The sequence below is a fragment of the Aquarana catesbeiana genome, linkage group LG03 (genome assembly GCF_042186555.1).
Source record: "Aquarana catesbeiana isolate 2022-GZ linkage group LG03, ASM4218655v1, whole genome shotgun sequence".
NCBI lineage: Eukaryota > Metazoa > Chordata > Amphibia > Anura > Ranidae > Aquarana > Aquarana catesbeiana.
The window spans coordinates 650,571,348-650,587,271 of record NC_133326.1 but is presented as its reverse complement, the minus strand read 5'-3'; the positions used below and the strand labels follow the sequence as shown (position 1 = coordinate 650,587,271).

Below are 15,924 nucleotides of genomic sequence, written 5' to 3'. Positions count from 1 at the left end.
AGGGGAGCACAGAAAGTCACCAAGATTACATCAACGTGTCACCAGCCCTGCACCTCACACTTGATGAACTTTATTGATTGCACCTTATTTTGTATTTTTTTGAACTTTATTGTATTTTTTTGAACTTTATTGAATGCATTTTTTTGCACTATATTGGCACTTTGTTACACATGTTGTCACATGATATACATTTGATGTGAGTATATGTACATTTATGATTTAGAGAGGTAGCGCTGAGTAAAAATTTTCTATTATCATTTTTTGGGGTATTCACCTCGCACTACAGTGGCAACCCTATTACATATGTGCATGTGGGTGAGTGTGTAAACGCGCACGTATATGCACATTTTGTATTTATTCTATACTTTATTTGTAAAGTGCCGCTAAAACTAGCAGTGCTTTACCGCTAACGTGCAGCGCTATCCGTGTCAAAGGGGTCTAAAGTTCTTTAGAAACAAGTCCAGGCTTGTAATACATCAAAGGCCTTGCTCTCCACAGCTCTTGTGGTTTTCCATCATTCTGTCCATCATGTAACCACTTTTCTCTGGTCTTCCTATGGATTAAATTGGAGACAGCCTGTGGCGTGGAAAACAAAGTGGATTATCTGTTCCTTCTAATAATACATAAACAGTAGTGCGCGGCCCTTCAGCTACAATCTCTCTTCTAACTAGCTTCTTGCCTGGATCTCTGACAAACACTTTGCCACCTGCCTGTATCCACTTCTGACCCTCCCAAAGAACATCGATAGGGAGGAGAGGAAATATACCGATATTTCCCAGAAGATCACTGCTGATTATTTTGGAAGGTTTGATGTTATAGAGCCTCACTTTCCACTCTTGCTGAGAGGTATCCACTAACCAGAGTCCCAACCACTGTCCTAAAGCTCATCTGCCAATGCAAATATAACCTCAAACCTTCCTACCAGATTCCCTCTCTTTCCTAGATAGGCTTCAGCTTTAGATACGTCACTCTTGGTTTATGGGAAGCAGTAACATGGTACCTGTTAAGCCCTTTTCTTTCAGGAACCTTATGCAAATACTGAATTCTGCACTCCAGCTGTGGAATCTGTGCCTCACCTTAACTATCCTCTCATATGGTGTGCTTTTGGCTATTGGCCTAGAATTTAACATGATTGCCTGTGTGAGGAGCTCAATCCCACCCCCTTAGTGTATGTGTGGGTGTAAGTTTGCGTATCTGGAACTTCAATAGCCTGTTGTATCTTTCAATCAAACCAGCTGCCTGTTAATGGTATGGTATGTGGCACAAACAATACACTTCAGAATCTTTGGCCCATTGAAGTGTGAGCCGTTATCATTTTGGACATGTTTGGGACAACCATAAGAGCCCTTTCACACTGGGGCGGGGGGCGGCGTCGCCGGTAAAACGCTGCTATTATTAGCGGCATTTTACCGTTGGTATTCAGCCGCTAGTTTTACCCCCCGCTAGCGGCCGAGAAAGGGTTAAATACCACCGCAAAGCGCCTCTGCAGAGGCGCTTTGCCGGCGGTATAGCCGCGCCGTCCCATTGATTTTAATGGGCAGGAGCAGTAAAGGAGCGGTATACACTCCACTCCTTCACCGCTCCGAAGATGCTGCTGGCAGGACTTTTTTTTACCGTCCTGCCAGCGCATCGCTCCAGTGTGAAAGCCCTCGGGGCTTTCACACTGGATACATAGCAGCGGCACTTTTGGGTCGGTTTGCAGGCGCTATTATTAGCGCAATAGCGCCTGCAAACCACCCCAGTGTGAAAGGGCTCTTAGCAAAGACAAGTTTCTGGAGCAGTTGAAGCGTTGCAGCTTGATCTGCACGTTTGCAAGGATGAACAAGCAAAAGTCCTAAATAGGTGTCCAAGGTGTCCACTGCAGTGGAACAATACCTCAGTCCATTGTTTCCCTGGGGCCGGAGACCGATGACGTCAATCTGCCAAATCTCTGCAGGCCTCTCACCCCTATTAATCGACCCGGTGAAGTACTTTTGCAATGGCCATTGTCTCACTTCTCCACACACTGTACAGTTCCCTATTACAGTCTTTATCATGTCCATGGATATGGGCAATCCTCTCTGCTGTGCCCATTCATATATCGCTTTCTGCCCCAAACGTCCAGATTGCTTGTGGGCCGAGTTGGCAGGATCATCAAGAAAGGATCAATTGGCACAACTGCATTTACTTTGGCGATTTCATCTGCCACTCTGTTATAGTTCTCAAAATCTGGGACCAGAGGGCACATGTGCGTCAACATGCCCCACTTTTATGGTGCGTGAGTGAGCTTCCTTCCAGATGTAGTCCCAGACTTCCTTGCCTCCCCATGCCACCTTTCCATGAATCATCCATTCATTGGACTTCCATGTGGGCATCCAAGTTGTCAGTCCTTTAAAGACCAGCTATCAGTGTAGATAGTGACATGTAGATAGCCCAGCTATCAGTGTAGATAGTGACATGGGAAGAAGGATCCTCCTGAAGAGTCATCACTAAAGCTTTCAACTCTGCATACTGACTGGACCCTCCAATTCTGATCTCCTGCAGGACTGTGTCTGTACTCGGGTTGTAGGCTGTTGCTGTCCATTTAAGCCCAGACGAGGTGACTATGGTTGAACCATCAGTGAACCATGCTGACTCCTTCATGTCTTCTGACAGAGACTCAAAGGGTGGAGCCTCTTGAATGGGGGATGACTGCAGCACAGGAATTTCTTCTTCTGGCCGGGTGCTGGTAAAAGTAACAAGCCCTGCCAACTGGAATGACTCTGACATCCCCAGCTGCAATACCCCCTCCTTCTTGAAAGTACCATTTCCATTTCATCAGTGTCTGATCCTGGGCTACAGCTGGCCAAGTGGTCAGTAATGTGTGCTGCTTTTACTTTACTATCTGTCTGTTTTTTCTCCCTACTGTTCCCTGTACACAGAGTTCTTTGTTTTTTGTATACAAAAAAACTCTGTTTGTGACTGGCCACAGCCGATCAGCTGACTTCAGCCAAAATCGTTGGCTGAAATTAGCTGCTAAACTCGTGCTGTGTCCAATCACAGCAGGTGTAGCGCATGTGCGCCCTGAACCCAGAAAAAGGCGGTGACGTACAGATACGTAGTCCGGCCTGGAGCTGCTGCCCATCCACAGTACAACCACTGTGGGCAGGCAGGAAATAGTTAATCACAAAAATCACAGTTTTAATTAACAAGATCACCATTAATCCCACTCTCGCGCTCAGGTGTGACCACCCAAAAAAGCTCCAAACCAGTGTTGCAGCCTTTACTGTATCAGGGTCTTTGCAGCTGCTATTCCTTGAGGACTGTGGACCATCTAAAAAAAGAAAAAAGAATGGACCAGGGAAGTGCTTTCCCTAGTATTGCAATAAACTTGTTTATTATGCCAAGAGTACACATATATGCGACCCCAATGAACTGGGATTTTTTTTCCGTGGGGCCCCATATATGCGTATCTGTCTCAACGGGAGCTCTGGGTCCTGTACTAACGATTAATACCCGGAACTCCTAGTTCTGGGTCACCTGATCGCTGTGGCAGCTTCTGATTGGCTATCACAGTGATCAGTCACTGTGAAGCCCACCCCTGTGTTTCTCTCTCTTTGAATGGAGTGGAAAGATACATTGTATCTCTTTCTCTGTCCTTGCTGAGAGAATAAAAACAACTGTGTTTAAAAATAAAAAATCGTGGCACTGCCTCCCAGTGGGGGTTACTTGGTATTTTTCACTCGACCACCTGCACTCTCATCCGCTCGTTATCCAGTGATCAGTCTAGGGTATTTGTTTGATTTTTTTTTTTTATTTATTGGTGGAACTTGGATAGGAGAAGGGATTAGTGGGATACTCCAAGTTGAACTATGTATGGATGAGCACAACTCTCACAGACTTTCTGCTATACCATACTGCACTTGTATGGGAGAATAAGTCATTTGCTTGCTCTGGCAGCAGACTTAATGAAACTATAGCTCTTCAGGACACTCACTAGCATCCACTTTGGTTGACACCTGTCCACTGACTCTACTAGCTTGAAGGGATGACCCTCACAGGAGAGGCCCCTTGACACAGATCTGTACTCACTGTGACCAGAAACAGATCATTCCAGGTGTGTCTGCCTTCCAGTCAGCTCTGCAGGACATCTGGGTTGCAGCTCTACTCGACTCTGGCCTTTAGGTCGACCACCTGAGGCTGCATGACAGCCTGTACAGAGACAAAGGCGGTGCCCTTGTCACAGGAGTTGGCGAGTTTGATGAACCCACAGCTGTGATTTTGGGAACCCCGTTGATGATGGGGACGAAGGATACCTACTGGTCTTTGGATGCTTGGATCGATTGCTGGGATATCCACAACCCTGAGGGGTACAATGCTCTTTTTGCCGAACATGAGAGTGTGAGGCAAATAGTGACGGTGAGTGTACATCCAACTGGGGAAGTGGAGACACATTTTTTTATCAGGTGGTGTCAAGTCACCTAATCAACTGACTATTTATCACTGATTGTTCATTCAGAATTTGACATAATTTATTATGGACTGTTTCTTTTTATGTTCATTTTTATGCACTACTACTCACTGGGTGTGAAATATATATGTTCATTGTTTATGTTATTGCGTGTTCAGCGCCACTATTGAACTTTAGGTTTTTTTGGTAGAATTTTTTAATAGCTAGATTGAGGTTTGATCTAGGTCAGTGCCAGGGTTAGTGTTTGGTTCAAAGGTCAGGGTCAAAGGTCATAGTCTGTATGTTTTGGGCTTTTTTTTTTTTAAAAAAAAGCATTTTTTAAATTAGTATCAGTGTCAGTTAGTGTCAGTGTCAGGTAGGATAAAAAAAAAGTAAAATGCGCACTACTGTTTCTGGGCTGTACGACGGGTTCAAACAACAACTAACTAACAACTAACACATATATGGTATCACTGTGACCATCCGGAGCTGGAGAATTTATTTTGGATTTTTCTTTGGTAGTAGGTTATGGTAGTAATAAGAAATACACAGCTGCATTTAAAAAAAAAATATTTTTTTTTACTATTTTAGGCCAGTTTTCTTATGATATATATAAAAAAAATGTCCATTATCAATTACCACCAAATGAAAGCCCAATTTATCCTGAAAAAGACAGTATAATCCCCTGGATGCACAAAGTAGTTGTGATATGTACAGTTTTACTAACACGAAATTGTGCTTAGGCATTCACATTTGTTTTACCCTTAGGCGTGAAGGGGTTAAGCAAAGATAAAATGACACATAATGGCCTCACATGCTCCCAGAATGGCACCAAGCTCATCAAACAACTGTGAGAATGCACTATCAGAACCCCTGTATAGATGTCACTAGATGTAATCCACCTAGCTAAAGGCTCTTCACCCCATTTCTGTGTGTTAGGAAAGAAAGAAAAGAGCGGGGAGCCGGCCGCAATACCTGCTTGTTTATGACAGCGGGATAGAGAATTGGCAATCGTTCAGTAGAGTGGCATGCACCCGAAGGAAGGCTGTGTGGGTTGCCATAGGGGTGAGGTCACGGGCCATGGGCTGAGCAGGCCTGCTTTAAAAACATATGGAGCTTTTATTTTAATGATTGAGTTTACATGTACTTTAACCACTTGACGACCGCCTCACGCCGATGTACGTCGGCAAAGTGGCACGGACAGGCAAAATCACGTACATGTACGTGATTTGCCTTCCGCGGGTGGGGGGTCCGATCGGACCCCCCCCCGGTGCCCGAGGCGGTCGTCTTTTGTCCAGCGGCGATCCGTGATGAGGGGGAGACCATCCGTTCGTGGCCCCCCCCTCGCGATCGCCGCCGGCCAATGAGAACACTCCTTTGCTGCTGTATGCTAAACAGCAGCAAAGGAAGTGATGTCATCTCCCCTCGGGTCGGTATTTTCCGTTCCGGCCCGAGGAGAGAAGACATCTATGTGAGTGCACAACACACACACACACAGTAGAACATGCCAGGCACACAAAACACCCCGATCCCCCCCCCGATCGCCCCCCGATCCCCCCCCAATCACCCCCCCCCCCTGTCACAAACTGACACCAGCAGTTTTTTTTTTTTTTTTTTTTTTCTGATTACTGCATAGTGTCAGTTTGTGACAGTTACAGTGTTGGGACAGTTAGTATTACCCCCCTTTAGGTCTAGGGTACCCCCCTAACCCCCCCTAATAAAGTTTTAACCCCTTGATCACCCCCTGTCACCAGTGTCACTAAGCGATCATTTTTCTGATCGCTGTATTAGTGTCGCTGGTGACGCTAGTTAGTGAGGTAAATATTTAGGTTCGCCGTCAGCGTTTTATAGCGTCAGGGACCCCCATATACTACCTAATAAATGTTTTAACCCCTTGATTGCCCCCTAGTTAACCCTTTCACCACTGATCACCATATAACCGTTACGGATGACGCTGGTTAGTTCGTTTATTTTTTATAGTGTCAGGGCACCCGCCGTTTATTACCGAATAAAGGTTTAGCCCCCTGATCGCCCGGCGGTGATATGCGTCGCCCCAGGCAGCGTCAGATTAGCGCCAGTACCGCTAACACCCACGCATGCAGCATACGCCTCCCTTAGTGGTATAGTATCTGTACGGATCAATATCTGATCCGATCAGATCTATACTAGCGTCCCCAGCAGTTTAGGGTTCCCAAAAACGCAGTGTTAGCGGGATCAGCCCAGATACCTGCTAGCACCTGCGTTTTGTGCCTCCGCCCAGCCCACCCAAGTGCAGTATCGATCGATCACTGTCACTTACAAAACACTAAACGCATAAGTGCAGCGTTCGCAGAGTCAGGCCTGATCCCTGCGAACGCTAACAGTTTTTTTGGTAGCATTTTGGTGAACTGGCAAGCACCAGCCCCAGGCGTCAGGTTAGCGCCAGTACCGCTAACACCCACGCACGCAGCATACGCCTCCCTTAGTGGTATAGTATCTGTACAGATCAATATCTGATCCGATCAGATCTATACTAGCGTCCCCAGCAGTTTAGGGTTCCCAAAAACGCAGTGTTAGCGGAATCAGCCCAGATACCTGCTAGCACCTGCGTTTTGCCCCTCCGCCCGGCCCAGCCCAGCCCACCCAAGTGCAGTATCGATCGATCACTGACACTTACAAAACACTAAACGCATAACTGCAGCGTTCGCAGAGTCAGGCCTGATCCCTGCGATCGCTAACAGTTTTTTTTGTAGCGTTTTGGTGAACTGGCAAGCACCAGCCCCAGGCAGCGTCAGATTAGCGCCAGTACCGCTAACACCCACGCACGCACCGTACACCTCCCTTAGTGGTATAGTATCTGATCGCATCAATATCTGATCCGATCAGATCTATACTAGCGTCACCAGCAGTTTAGGGTTCCCAAAAACGCAGTGTTAGCGGGATCAGCCCAGATACCTGCTAGCACCTGCGTTTTGCCCCTCCGCCCGGCCCGGCACAGCCCACCCAAGTGCAGTATCGATCGATCACTGACACTTACAAAACACTAAACGCATAACTGCAGCGTTCGCAGAGTCAGGCCTGATCCCGGCGATCGCTAACGTTTTTTGGTAGCGTTTTGGTGAACTGGCAAGCGCCAGCGGCCTAGTACACCCCGGTCGTAGTCAAACCAGCACTGCAGTAACACGTGGTGACGTGGCGAGTCCCATAAGTGCAGTTGAAGCTGGTGAGGTGGCAAGCACAAGTAGTGTCCCGCTGCCACCAAAAAGACAAACACAGGCCCGTCGTGCCCATAATGCCCTTCCTGCTGCATTCGCCAATCCTAATTGGGAACCCACCGCTTCTGCAGCGCCCGTACTTCCCCCATTCACATCCCCAACCAAATGCAGTCGGCTGCATGAGAGGCATTTTTATGTCCTCCCGAGTACCCCTACCCAACGAACCCCCCAAAAAAGATGTTGTGTCTGCAGTAAGAGCGCGGATATAGGCGTGACACCCGCTATTATTGTCCCTCCTGTCCTGACAATCCTGGTCTTGCATTGGTGAATGTTTTGAACGCTACCATTCACTAGTTGAGTATTAGCGTAGGGTACAGCATTGCACAGACTAGGCACACTTTCACAGGGTCTCCCAAGATGCCATCGCATTTTGAGAGACCCGAACCTGGAACCGGTTACCGTTATAAAAGTTAGTTACAAAAAAAGTGTAAAAAAAAAAAAAAATATGAAATAAAAAAAAATAGTTGTTGTTTTATTGTTCTCTCTCTCTCTATTGTTCTGCTCTTTTTTACTGTATTCTATTCTGCAATGTTTTATTGTTATTGTTATTGTTATTGTTATTATGTTTTATCATGTTTGTTTTTCAGGTGTGTAATTATTTACACTTTACTGTGCTTTATTGTTAACCATTGTTAACCATTTTTTTGTCTTCAGGTACGCCATTCACGACTTTGAGTGGTTATACCAGAATGATGCCTGCAGGTTTAGGTATCATCTTGGTATCATTCTTTTCAGCCAGCGGTCGGCTTTCATGTAAAAGCAATCCTAGCGGCTAATTAGCCTCTAGACTGCTTTTACAAGCCGTGGGAGGGAATGCCCCCCCCCCCCACCGTCTTCCGTGTTTTTCTCTGGCTCTCCTGTCTCAACAGGGAACCTGAGAATGCAGCCGGTGATTCAGCCAGCTGACCATAGAGCTGATCAGAGACCAGAGTGGCTCCAAACATCTCTATGGCCTAAGAAACCGGAAGCTACGAGTATTTTATGACTTAGATTTCGCCGGATGTAAATAGCGCCATTGGGAAATTGGGGAAGCATTTTATCACACCGATCTTGGTGTGGTCAGATGCTTTGAGGGCAGAGGAGAGATCTAGGGTCTAATAGACCACAATTTTTTCAAAAAAGAGTACCTGTCACTACCTATTGCTATCATAGGGGATATTTACATTCCCCGAGATAACAATAAAAATGATTAAAAAAAAAAATATGAAAGGAACAGTTTAAAAGTAAGATTAAAAAAGCAAAAAAATAATAAAGAAAAAAAAAAAAAAAAAACACCCCTGTCGCCCCCTGCTCTCGCGCTAAGGCGAACGCAAGCGGCGGTCTGTCGTCAAACATAAACAGCAATTGCACCATGCATGTGAGGTATCACCGCGAAGGCCAGATCGAGTGCAGTAATTTTTCCAGTAGACCTCCTCTGTAAATCTAAAGTGGTAACCTGTAAAGGCTTTTGAAGGCTTTTAAACATGTATTTATTTTGTTGCCACTGCACGTTTGTGCGCAATTTTAAAGCATGTCATGTTTGGTATCCATGTACTCGGCCTAAGATCATCTTTTTTATTTCATCAAACATTTGGGCAATATAGCGTGTTTTAGTGCATTAAAATTAAAAAAAGTGTGTTTTTTCCCCAAAAAATGCGTTTGAAAAATCGCTGCGCAATTACTGTGTGAAAAAAAAAAATGAAACACCCACCATTTTAATCTGTAGGGCATTTGCTTTAAAAAAATATATAATGTTTGGGGGTTCAAAGTAATTTTTTTGCAAAAAAAAAAAACTTTTTCATGTAAACAATAAGTGTCAGAAAGGGCTTTGTCTTCAAGTGGTTAGAAGAGTGGGTGATGTGTGACATAAGCTTCTAAATGTTGTGCATAAAATGCCAGGACAGTTCAAAACCCCCCCAAATGACCCCATTTTGGAAAGTAGACACCCCAAGCTATTTGCTGAGAGGCATGTCGAGTCCATGGAATATTTTATATTGCGACACAAGTTGCGGGAAAGAGACAAATTTTTTTTTTTTTTTTTTTTTTTTGCACAAAGTTGTCACTAAATGATATATTGCTCAAACATGCCATGGAAATATGTGAAATTACACCCCAAAATACATTCTGCTGCTTCTCCTGAGTACGGGGATACCACATGTGTGAGACTTTTTGGGAGCCTAGCCGCGTACGGGACCCCGAAAACCAAGCACCGCCTTCAGGCTTTCTAAGGGCGTGAATTTTTGATTTCACTCTTCACTGCCTATCACAGTTTCGGAGGCCATGGAATGCCCAGGTGGCACAAAACCCCCCCAAATGACCCCATTTTGGAAAGTAGACACCCCAAGCTATTTGCTGAGAGGTATAGTGAGTATTTTGCAGACCTCACTTTTTGTCACAAAGTTTTGAAAATTGAAAAAAGAAAAAAAAAAATGTTTTTTCTTGTCTTTCTTCATTTTCAAAAACAAATGAGAGCTGCAAAATACTCACCATGCCTTTCAGCAAATAGCTTGGGGTGTCTACTTTCCAAAATGGGGTCATTTGGGGGGGTTTTGTGCCACCTGGGCATTCCATGGCCTCCGAAACTGTGATAGGCAGTAAAGAGTGAAATCAAAAATTTTCACCCTTAGAAATCCTGAAGGCAGTGATTGGTTTTCGGGGTCCAGTACGCGGCTAGGCTCCCAAAAAGTCCCACACATGTGGTATCCCCATACTCAGGAGAAGCAGCTAAATGTATTTTGGGGTGCAATTCCACATATGCCCATGGCCTGTGTGAGCAATATATCATTTAGTGACAACTTTATGAAAAAAAAAAAAAAAAAAAAAAAAAAGTGTCACTTTCCCGCAACTTGTGTCAAAATATAAAATATTCCATGGACTCAATATGCCTCTCAGCAAATAGCTTGGGGTGTCTACTTTCCAAAATGGGGTCATTTTGGGGGGTTTTGTGCCACCTGGGCATTCCATGGCCTCCGAAACTGTGATAGGCAGTGAAGAGTGAAAGCAAAAATTTACACCCTTAGAAATCCTGAAGGCGGTGATTGGTTTTCGGGGCCCCGTACGCGGCTAGGCTCCCAAAAAGTCCCACACATGTGGTATCCCCATACTCAGGAGAAGCAGCTAAATGTATTTTGGGGTGCAATTCCACATAGGCCCATGGCCTGTGTGAGCAATATATCATTTAGTGACGACTTTTTGTAAATATTTTTTTTTTTTTTTTTTTTTGTCATTTTTCAATCACTTGGGACAAAAAAAATAAATATTCAATGGGTTCAACATGCCTCTCAGCAATTTCCTTGGGGTGTCTACTTTCCAAAATGGGGTCATTTGGGGGGGTTTTGTACTGCCCTGCCATTTTAGCACCTCAAGAAATGACATAGGCAGTCATAAACTAAAAGCTGTGTAAATTCCAGAAAATGTACCCTAGTTTGTAGACGCTATAACTTTTGCGCAAACCAATAAATATACGCTTATTGACATTTTTTTTACCAAAGACATGTGGCCGAATACATTTTGGCCTAAATGTATGACTAAAATTGAGTTTATTGGATTTTTTTTATAACAAAAAGTAGAAAATATCATTTTTTTTCAAAATTTTCGGTCTTTTTCCGTTTATAGCGCAAAAAATAAAAACCGCAGAGGTGATCAAATACCATCAAAAGAAAGCTCTATTTGTGGGAAGAAAAGGACGCAAATTTCGTTTGGGTACAGCATTGCATGACCGCGCAATTAGCAGTTAAAGCGACGCAGTGCCAAATTGGAAAAAGACCTCTGGTCCTTAGGCAGCATAATGGTCCGGGGCTCAAGTGGTTAACCACCAAGGAACGCTTTCGGCACGCAGAGATGTTAGAGAAATCTCTGTGGTGTCTGAGAATTGCTCACTTTTCTTTATTATGTATTCTCTGCCTCATCTGTTGAGCTGAGGATGAAAGTCATCCAGTGGCCCAGATAAAAAAAAAAAAAAAGGGACACATCTGTCAATGTCTGCCATGCTGCGGTACAGAGCTGCCCACGTATGGCACACATACATAGAACAGTTATTGGCTGATTGGATCTAAAACAGGCTAATCTGGCATGATAACTGGCCAGCGTGAAAAAAACAGACAAACGTGTCACACAATAGAACCCGGAGATTAGAACGACGATATGCTTCCAGCACGTACGCTCTTTTTTATAATGTCAGGATGAAAACAACCTTCCCTTTTTATTGCGTTCAGTGATAATACATCATAAAACCGTTTCTTCACAGGCCTATGTGCCTTTTTTGAGCACTTAAATTAATTTAGAGATTTTTTTTTTTTTCCCTCTCTGGCATGTTAGTGTAATCCGCTTTCAGCACATTATTCTAACTGCTTTTAATCTCCCACGAGTGCACAGGTAGCTGGAGCAATTAGTTAAGAAGCTGTACAGAACATCCTCTGCTTTTGATTTAGTGGCAAAGAGATGTTTTACCGCCAGCTGTTAGGAAGAAAAACAAACAGCTTTTAGCAGTCCAGCAACACCATTTGCATCTGAATATCGCATTTCCTGGCACCTAAGCTGGGGCTGTGCTGCCATTTGGCAAAGCCGGTATTGTGAAAAGCCACCTCATGCTACTGGCATAAGGGAAATTTATGTGGTCATGCGATTCAGAAGCCGATTTTACTATTGGCATCATTCATTTGGGAAGTTTAGAAGCATACAATAGAGCAGATTACACCTGTTTATTTTTATTTTTTTTGGGGGGGGGGGGGGTTGTTTTAACTGGTTTTCTTATCCTGTGAACTGTCTCCTTTTTTATGCCAGGTAGAGGTTCTGTGTCAGTGTCTGGAAGGAAAAATGCACCAGCAGTTTGAGCAGAACAACATGCATCTGCAGGCCAAGGTGCAGGAGCTCACCGATGTCATGCAGAGAATCAATCATCTACAGGAAGAGCTCAGACAAGTCTGCAACACCTTGACTACTGTCTATGAAGACCTGGGTTTACAACCAGAAATGTGAAAAGGCAGCAATCCTAAAATCTGCAGGATTTCTACAGCTTTTGTTGTTGGTTTTAAATAGAACTATTCAGGAAGGGATATGGAGGCTTCCATTGGGGACCTCCACGTCACATGGAACAGGCATGCAGCAGGAGATGTCAGAACTGATCTACATGCCAGCAATGGCAGCCTGCATTCTTCCTTCCTGACGTGTTCTTTTTAAAAGTGTTTACAATGTAGGTTTTGTGTGCCAAGAAAAGTTGCTGATCGTTTTTATTCAATGTTGACAAGGGCTGTGTTGGATCAGCGTCCCACCATGCTATGACAGCACACGCTCTTCCAGGTTGAAGTATTGCACTGCCGAGATTTACCAGTGTATGGATTGGGAACCTGTGATGTGCTGCATTGTAAGACACCCCTAGGATTAATACACCAGTACAGCACTGTACAGTCATGCAGGCCACCATTGCAGACCTCATCCTGAAACATGCTTGTTTCCTGCAGGTAATGCCGACTAGTTTTTGAGTTACTGATCTGAAACAAGCATGCAGATCAGTCTGACTTCACTGGCTGCATGATTGTAATAAGTTGTTTGCTCAGAAAGTACCGAAAGCTGCATTCCAGGTATTCAGCTCCTTTGTAAAAAATTAAGGCACACTATGAGTAAAGTCGAGCAAGGTGCATGGCACCTCCTGGGCTTAGCTATATTGCTTATACCCGACAGCTATATAGTACTCCCGAAAGACAGCTATCGCTGTATTTCTGAGAGATATACGCTGATCCTTCTGAACAGGTGAGTCGCTGCAGCTGCTATGCCCTCCCCACCTATCAGTCCAATGATAGAAGCCTTAGTATTAGGTGAACATATTCACAAAATACAAAGGCTTCTTTGAATGGGCAGCAGAGGGGAGGGACGGGCGCAAGTCTGTGCTTATCTACTCTCAGATCCCAATGTCTCTCCAGCAGAGCAATAAACCTGGCAAATGTAAATAATAGAGATAAGCCCAGGAGATGTCATGTAGCTCCTTGGACTTAACTCATAGTGTGCCTTCACTTTTTACAAATTGGTTGAATTCCTGGAATTCAGCTTGAAGCCTGAAACAGCTTCTTTACTACTCTCAATACAGGCACATATTTGCTAGTCTGTAACACATAGGGGGTTATTTACTAAAGGCAAATCCACTTTGCACTGCAAGTGCACTTGGAAAAGCAGTCGCTGTAGATCCGAGGGGGACATACAAGGAAAATAAAAAACAGCATTTTAGCTTGTACACGATGGGATGATAAAATCAGCAGAGCTTCCCCTCAGATCTAAAGCCACTGCACTTCCAAGTGCACTTGTAGTACAAAGTGGATTTGCCTTTAGTAAAGCAACCCCACAGTGTAGCTTCTCATTGTCACCGTGGTAGGGAACAGTCAGTGGCAAATCCACAGGTGATGCTTGGCAGTGATCACACTGCTGGTGAAGGATTATCTTCCAGCGCCTGGATTGCATCATTGACACTGCATCTCAGGAGTCGACATTCTGTATGTATGTACTCAGAGTAGAGAATGTGCTGAGGTCTTGGTGGTGGGATATATTGTACTGCACTATACTGGAAATTTGTAATTGTTTATTGTTTTCTTATATAGAATGATTTTAGCATGTTTTTTAATAAGCTATTGACATTAAATAGTTAAAATCTCTCATGTTGCTAAAGCTGGCCAATATACTGTGGGGATTTCAGCCTGTTCCTGATGAACCGGACAAAATTTGCTTCATGGGGGGAGCACTGTTGACCCCCTTCTGCTGATATCCTATGTTTTGAAAAATCGAAGAAGTCGGGCAGAAAATTGTCAGCTGAACAGTGTCTGCCTCCAATCAGATGCAGCCACTGTTCAAGTATTCTGACAACTGCCGAGCAGGAGGACTCATCCATCCTCGCTTTAAAGAATGGATAGAGCAATCTGTTTGATCTTGCAGGCTGAATGAAATAGATCTAGCGGTGTATGGGCAGCCTTAGCCCCTGAAGTATACACCTTTCCTGAGAGAAACACGAGCCTACCATTGCTGATCTTCTATAAATGCCAGTTGCCTGCCTGTTATACTAACCCTTTTGGTTTGTAGTACTTTCTCAGTCACCAGTCTGCAGATCAGGAAAGTCGAAAATCATTATCTGAGAACTTTTTTTTTAATTCTTTTATTAAAGATATTCAAAATGACATAAGAAAATATCAAAATAGAGGGCCCACTCAACAACAGTTCACAACAAATTGGAGGCATTACTGCAGGCAGGGGCGTAACTAGAAATAGCAGGGCCCCATAGCAAAATGTTGTATGGGGCCCCCCTGCAAACAGCACAATCCCCCCCCCCCACACAGCTGCCCTAGTGTCAATACAGCGTGACCTGTGCCCAATACAGCGTGACCTGTGCCCCATACAGCGTGACCTGTGCCCAATACAGCCTGGTCTGTCTGTGCCCCATACAGCCCCACCTATGCAGGAAGAGGCAAGCCACCCGGATCAGCAGAGAGCGGGATTGCCCGCTGTAATAGCTTTCATTTGAATTTCCTGTCTGCCCGGGGCTCGTCACATAGCCCCACCTCTTGGCCTGACGCCTTTGATGATGTCACATGTCCAGCATTGGATCGGCGTTCTGTCTATCAAAGGCGCCAGGCCAAAAGGTGGCGCTGTGTGACGTGAGCCCCGGGAACACTGGAAGTTCTAATGAAAGCTCTTACATCGGGCAATTCAGCTCTCTGCTGATACGGACAGCTCGCCTCTTCCTTTCCTCTCTCTTCCCCTGGCTGACTGAGACTGTGCCGGCGGTGCTCTTATCCTCACTGGGCCCCACTTGGCTGCGGGCCCCATAGCGCCCGCATGGGTCGCTATGGTGGTAGTTACCCCCCTGACTGCAGGACACCAAAGACCTGGAAACATGTATGAACAATACTCAGGACTAATAACATGTATCCTACTAGCAATGGTAGCCAGAGCACCTATTTTAGACCAGTGATGGCGAACCTTGGCACCCCAGATGTTTTGGAACTACATTTCCCAAGATGCTCAACTACACTGCAGAGTGCAAGAGCATTATGGGAAATGTAGTTCCAAAACATCTGGGGTGCCAAGGTTCGCCATCACTGTTTTAGACTATTGATCATTACAGCATCAGCATGGCAGCCAGGTAACTGACATTTTTATATTGAGAAGTCAGCAATGTGCGCCTCTGTGATTTTTCTTGGGAAAGGTTTTCTTTAAAGTTGAATTCCAGGTATGGGTATTTTATACATAGTTACATTGATCAAGCTTGAACCAGTGTCACTATGGGGGGAATTTACTAAAACT

At 44.7% G+C, this 15,924-nt stretch overlaps 1 protein-coding gene across 1 annotated transcript in view; it reads left to right on the top strand.

The window, feature by feature from the left end:
• The window catches only part of SYCE2 (synaptonemal complex central element protein 2), a 30,103-nt gene extending 15,177 nt beyond the window's left edge, over nucleotides 1-14,926 (top strand). Inside the window, exon 4 of the mRNA XM_073622637.1 lies at nucleotides 12,424-14,926. Coding sequence (XP_073478738.1) covers nucleotides 12,424-12,618 — 195 coding nt within the window. The 3' untranslated portion in view covers nucleotides 12,619-14,926. The remainder of the gene's footprint in view (nucleotides 1-12,423) is intronic.
• The last annotated feature ends 998 nt before the right edge of the window (nucleotides 14,927-15,924 follow it).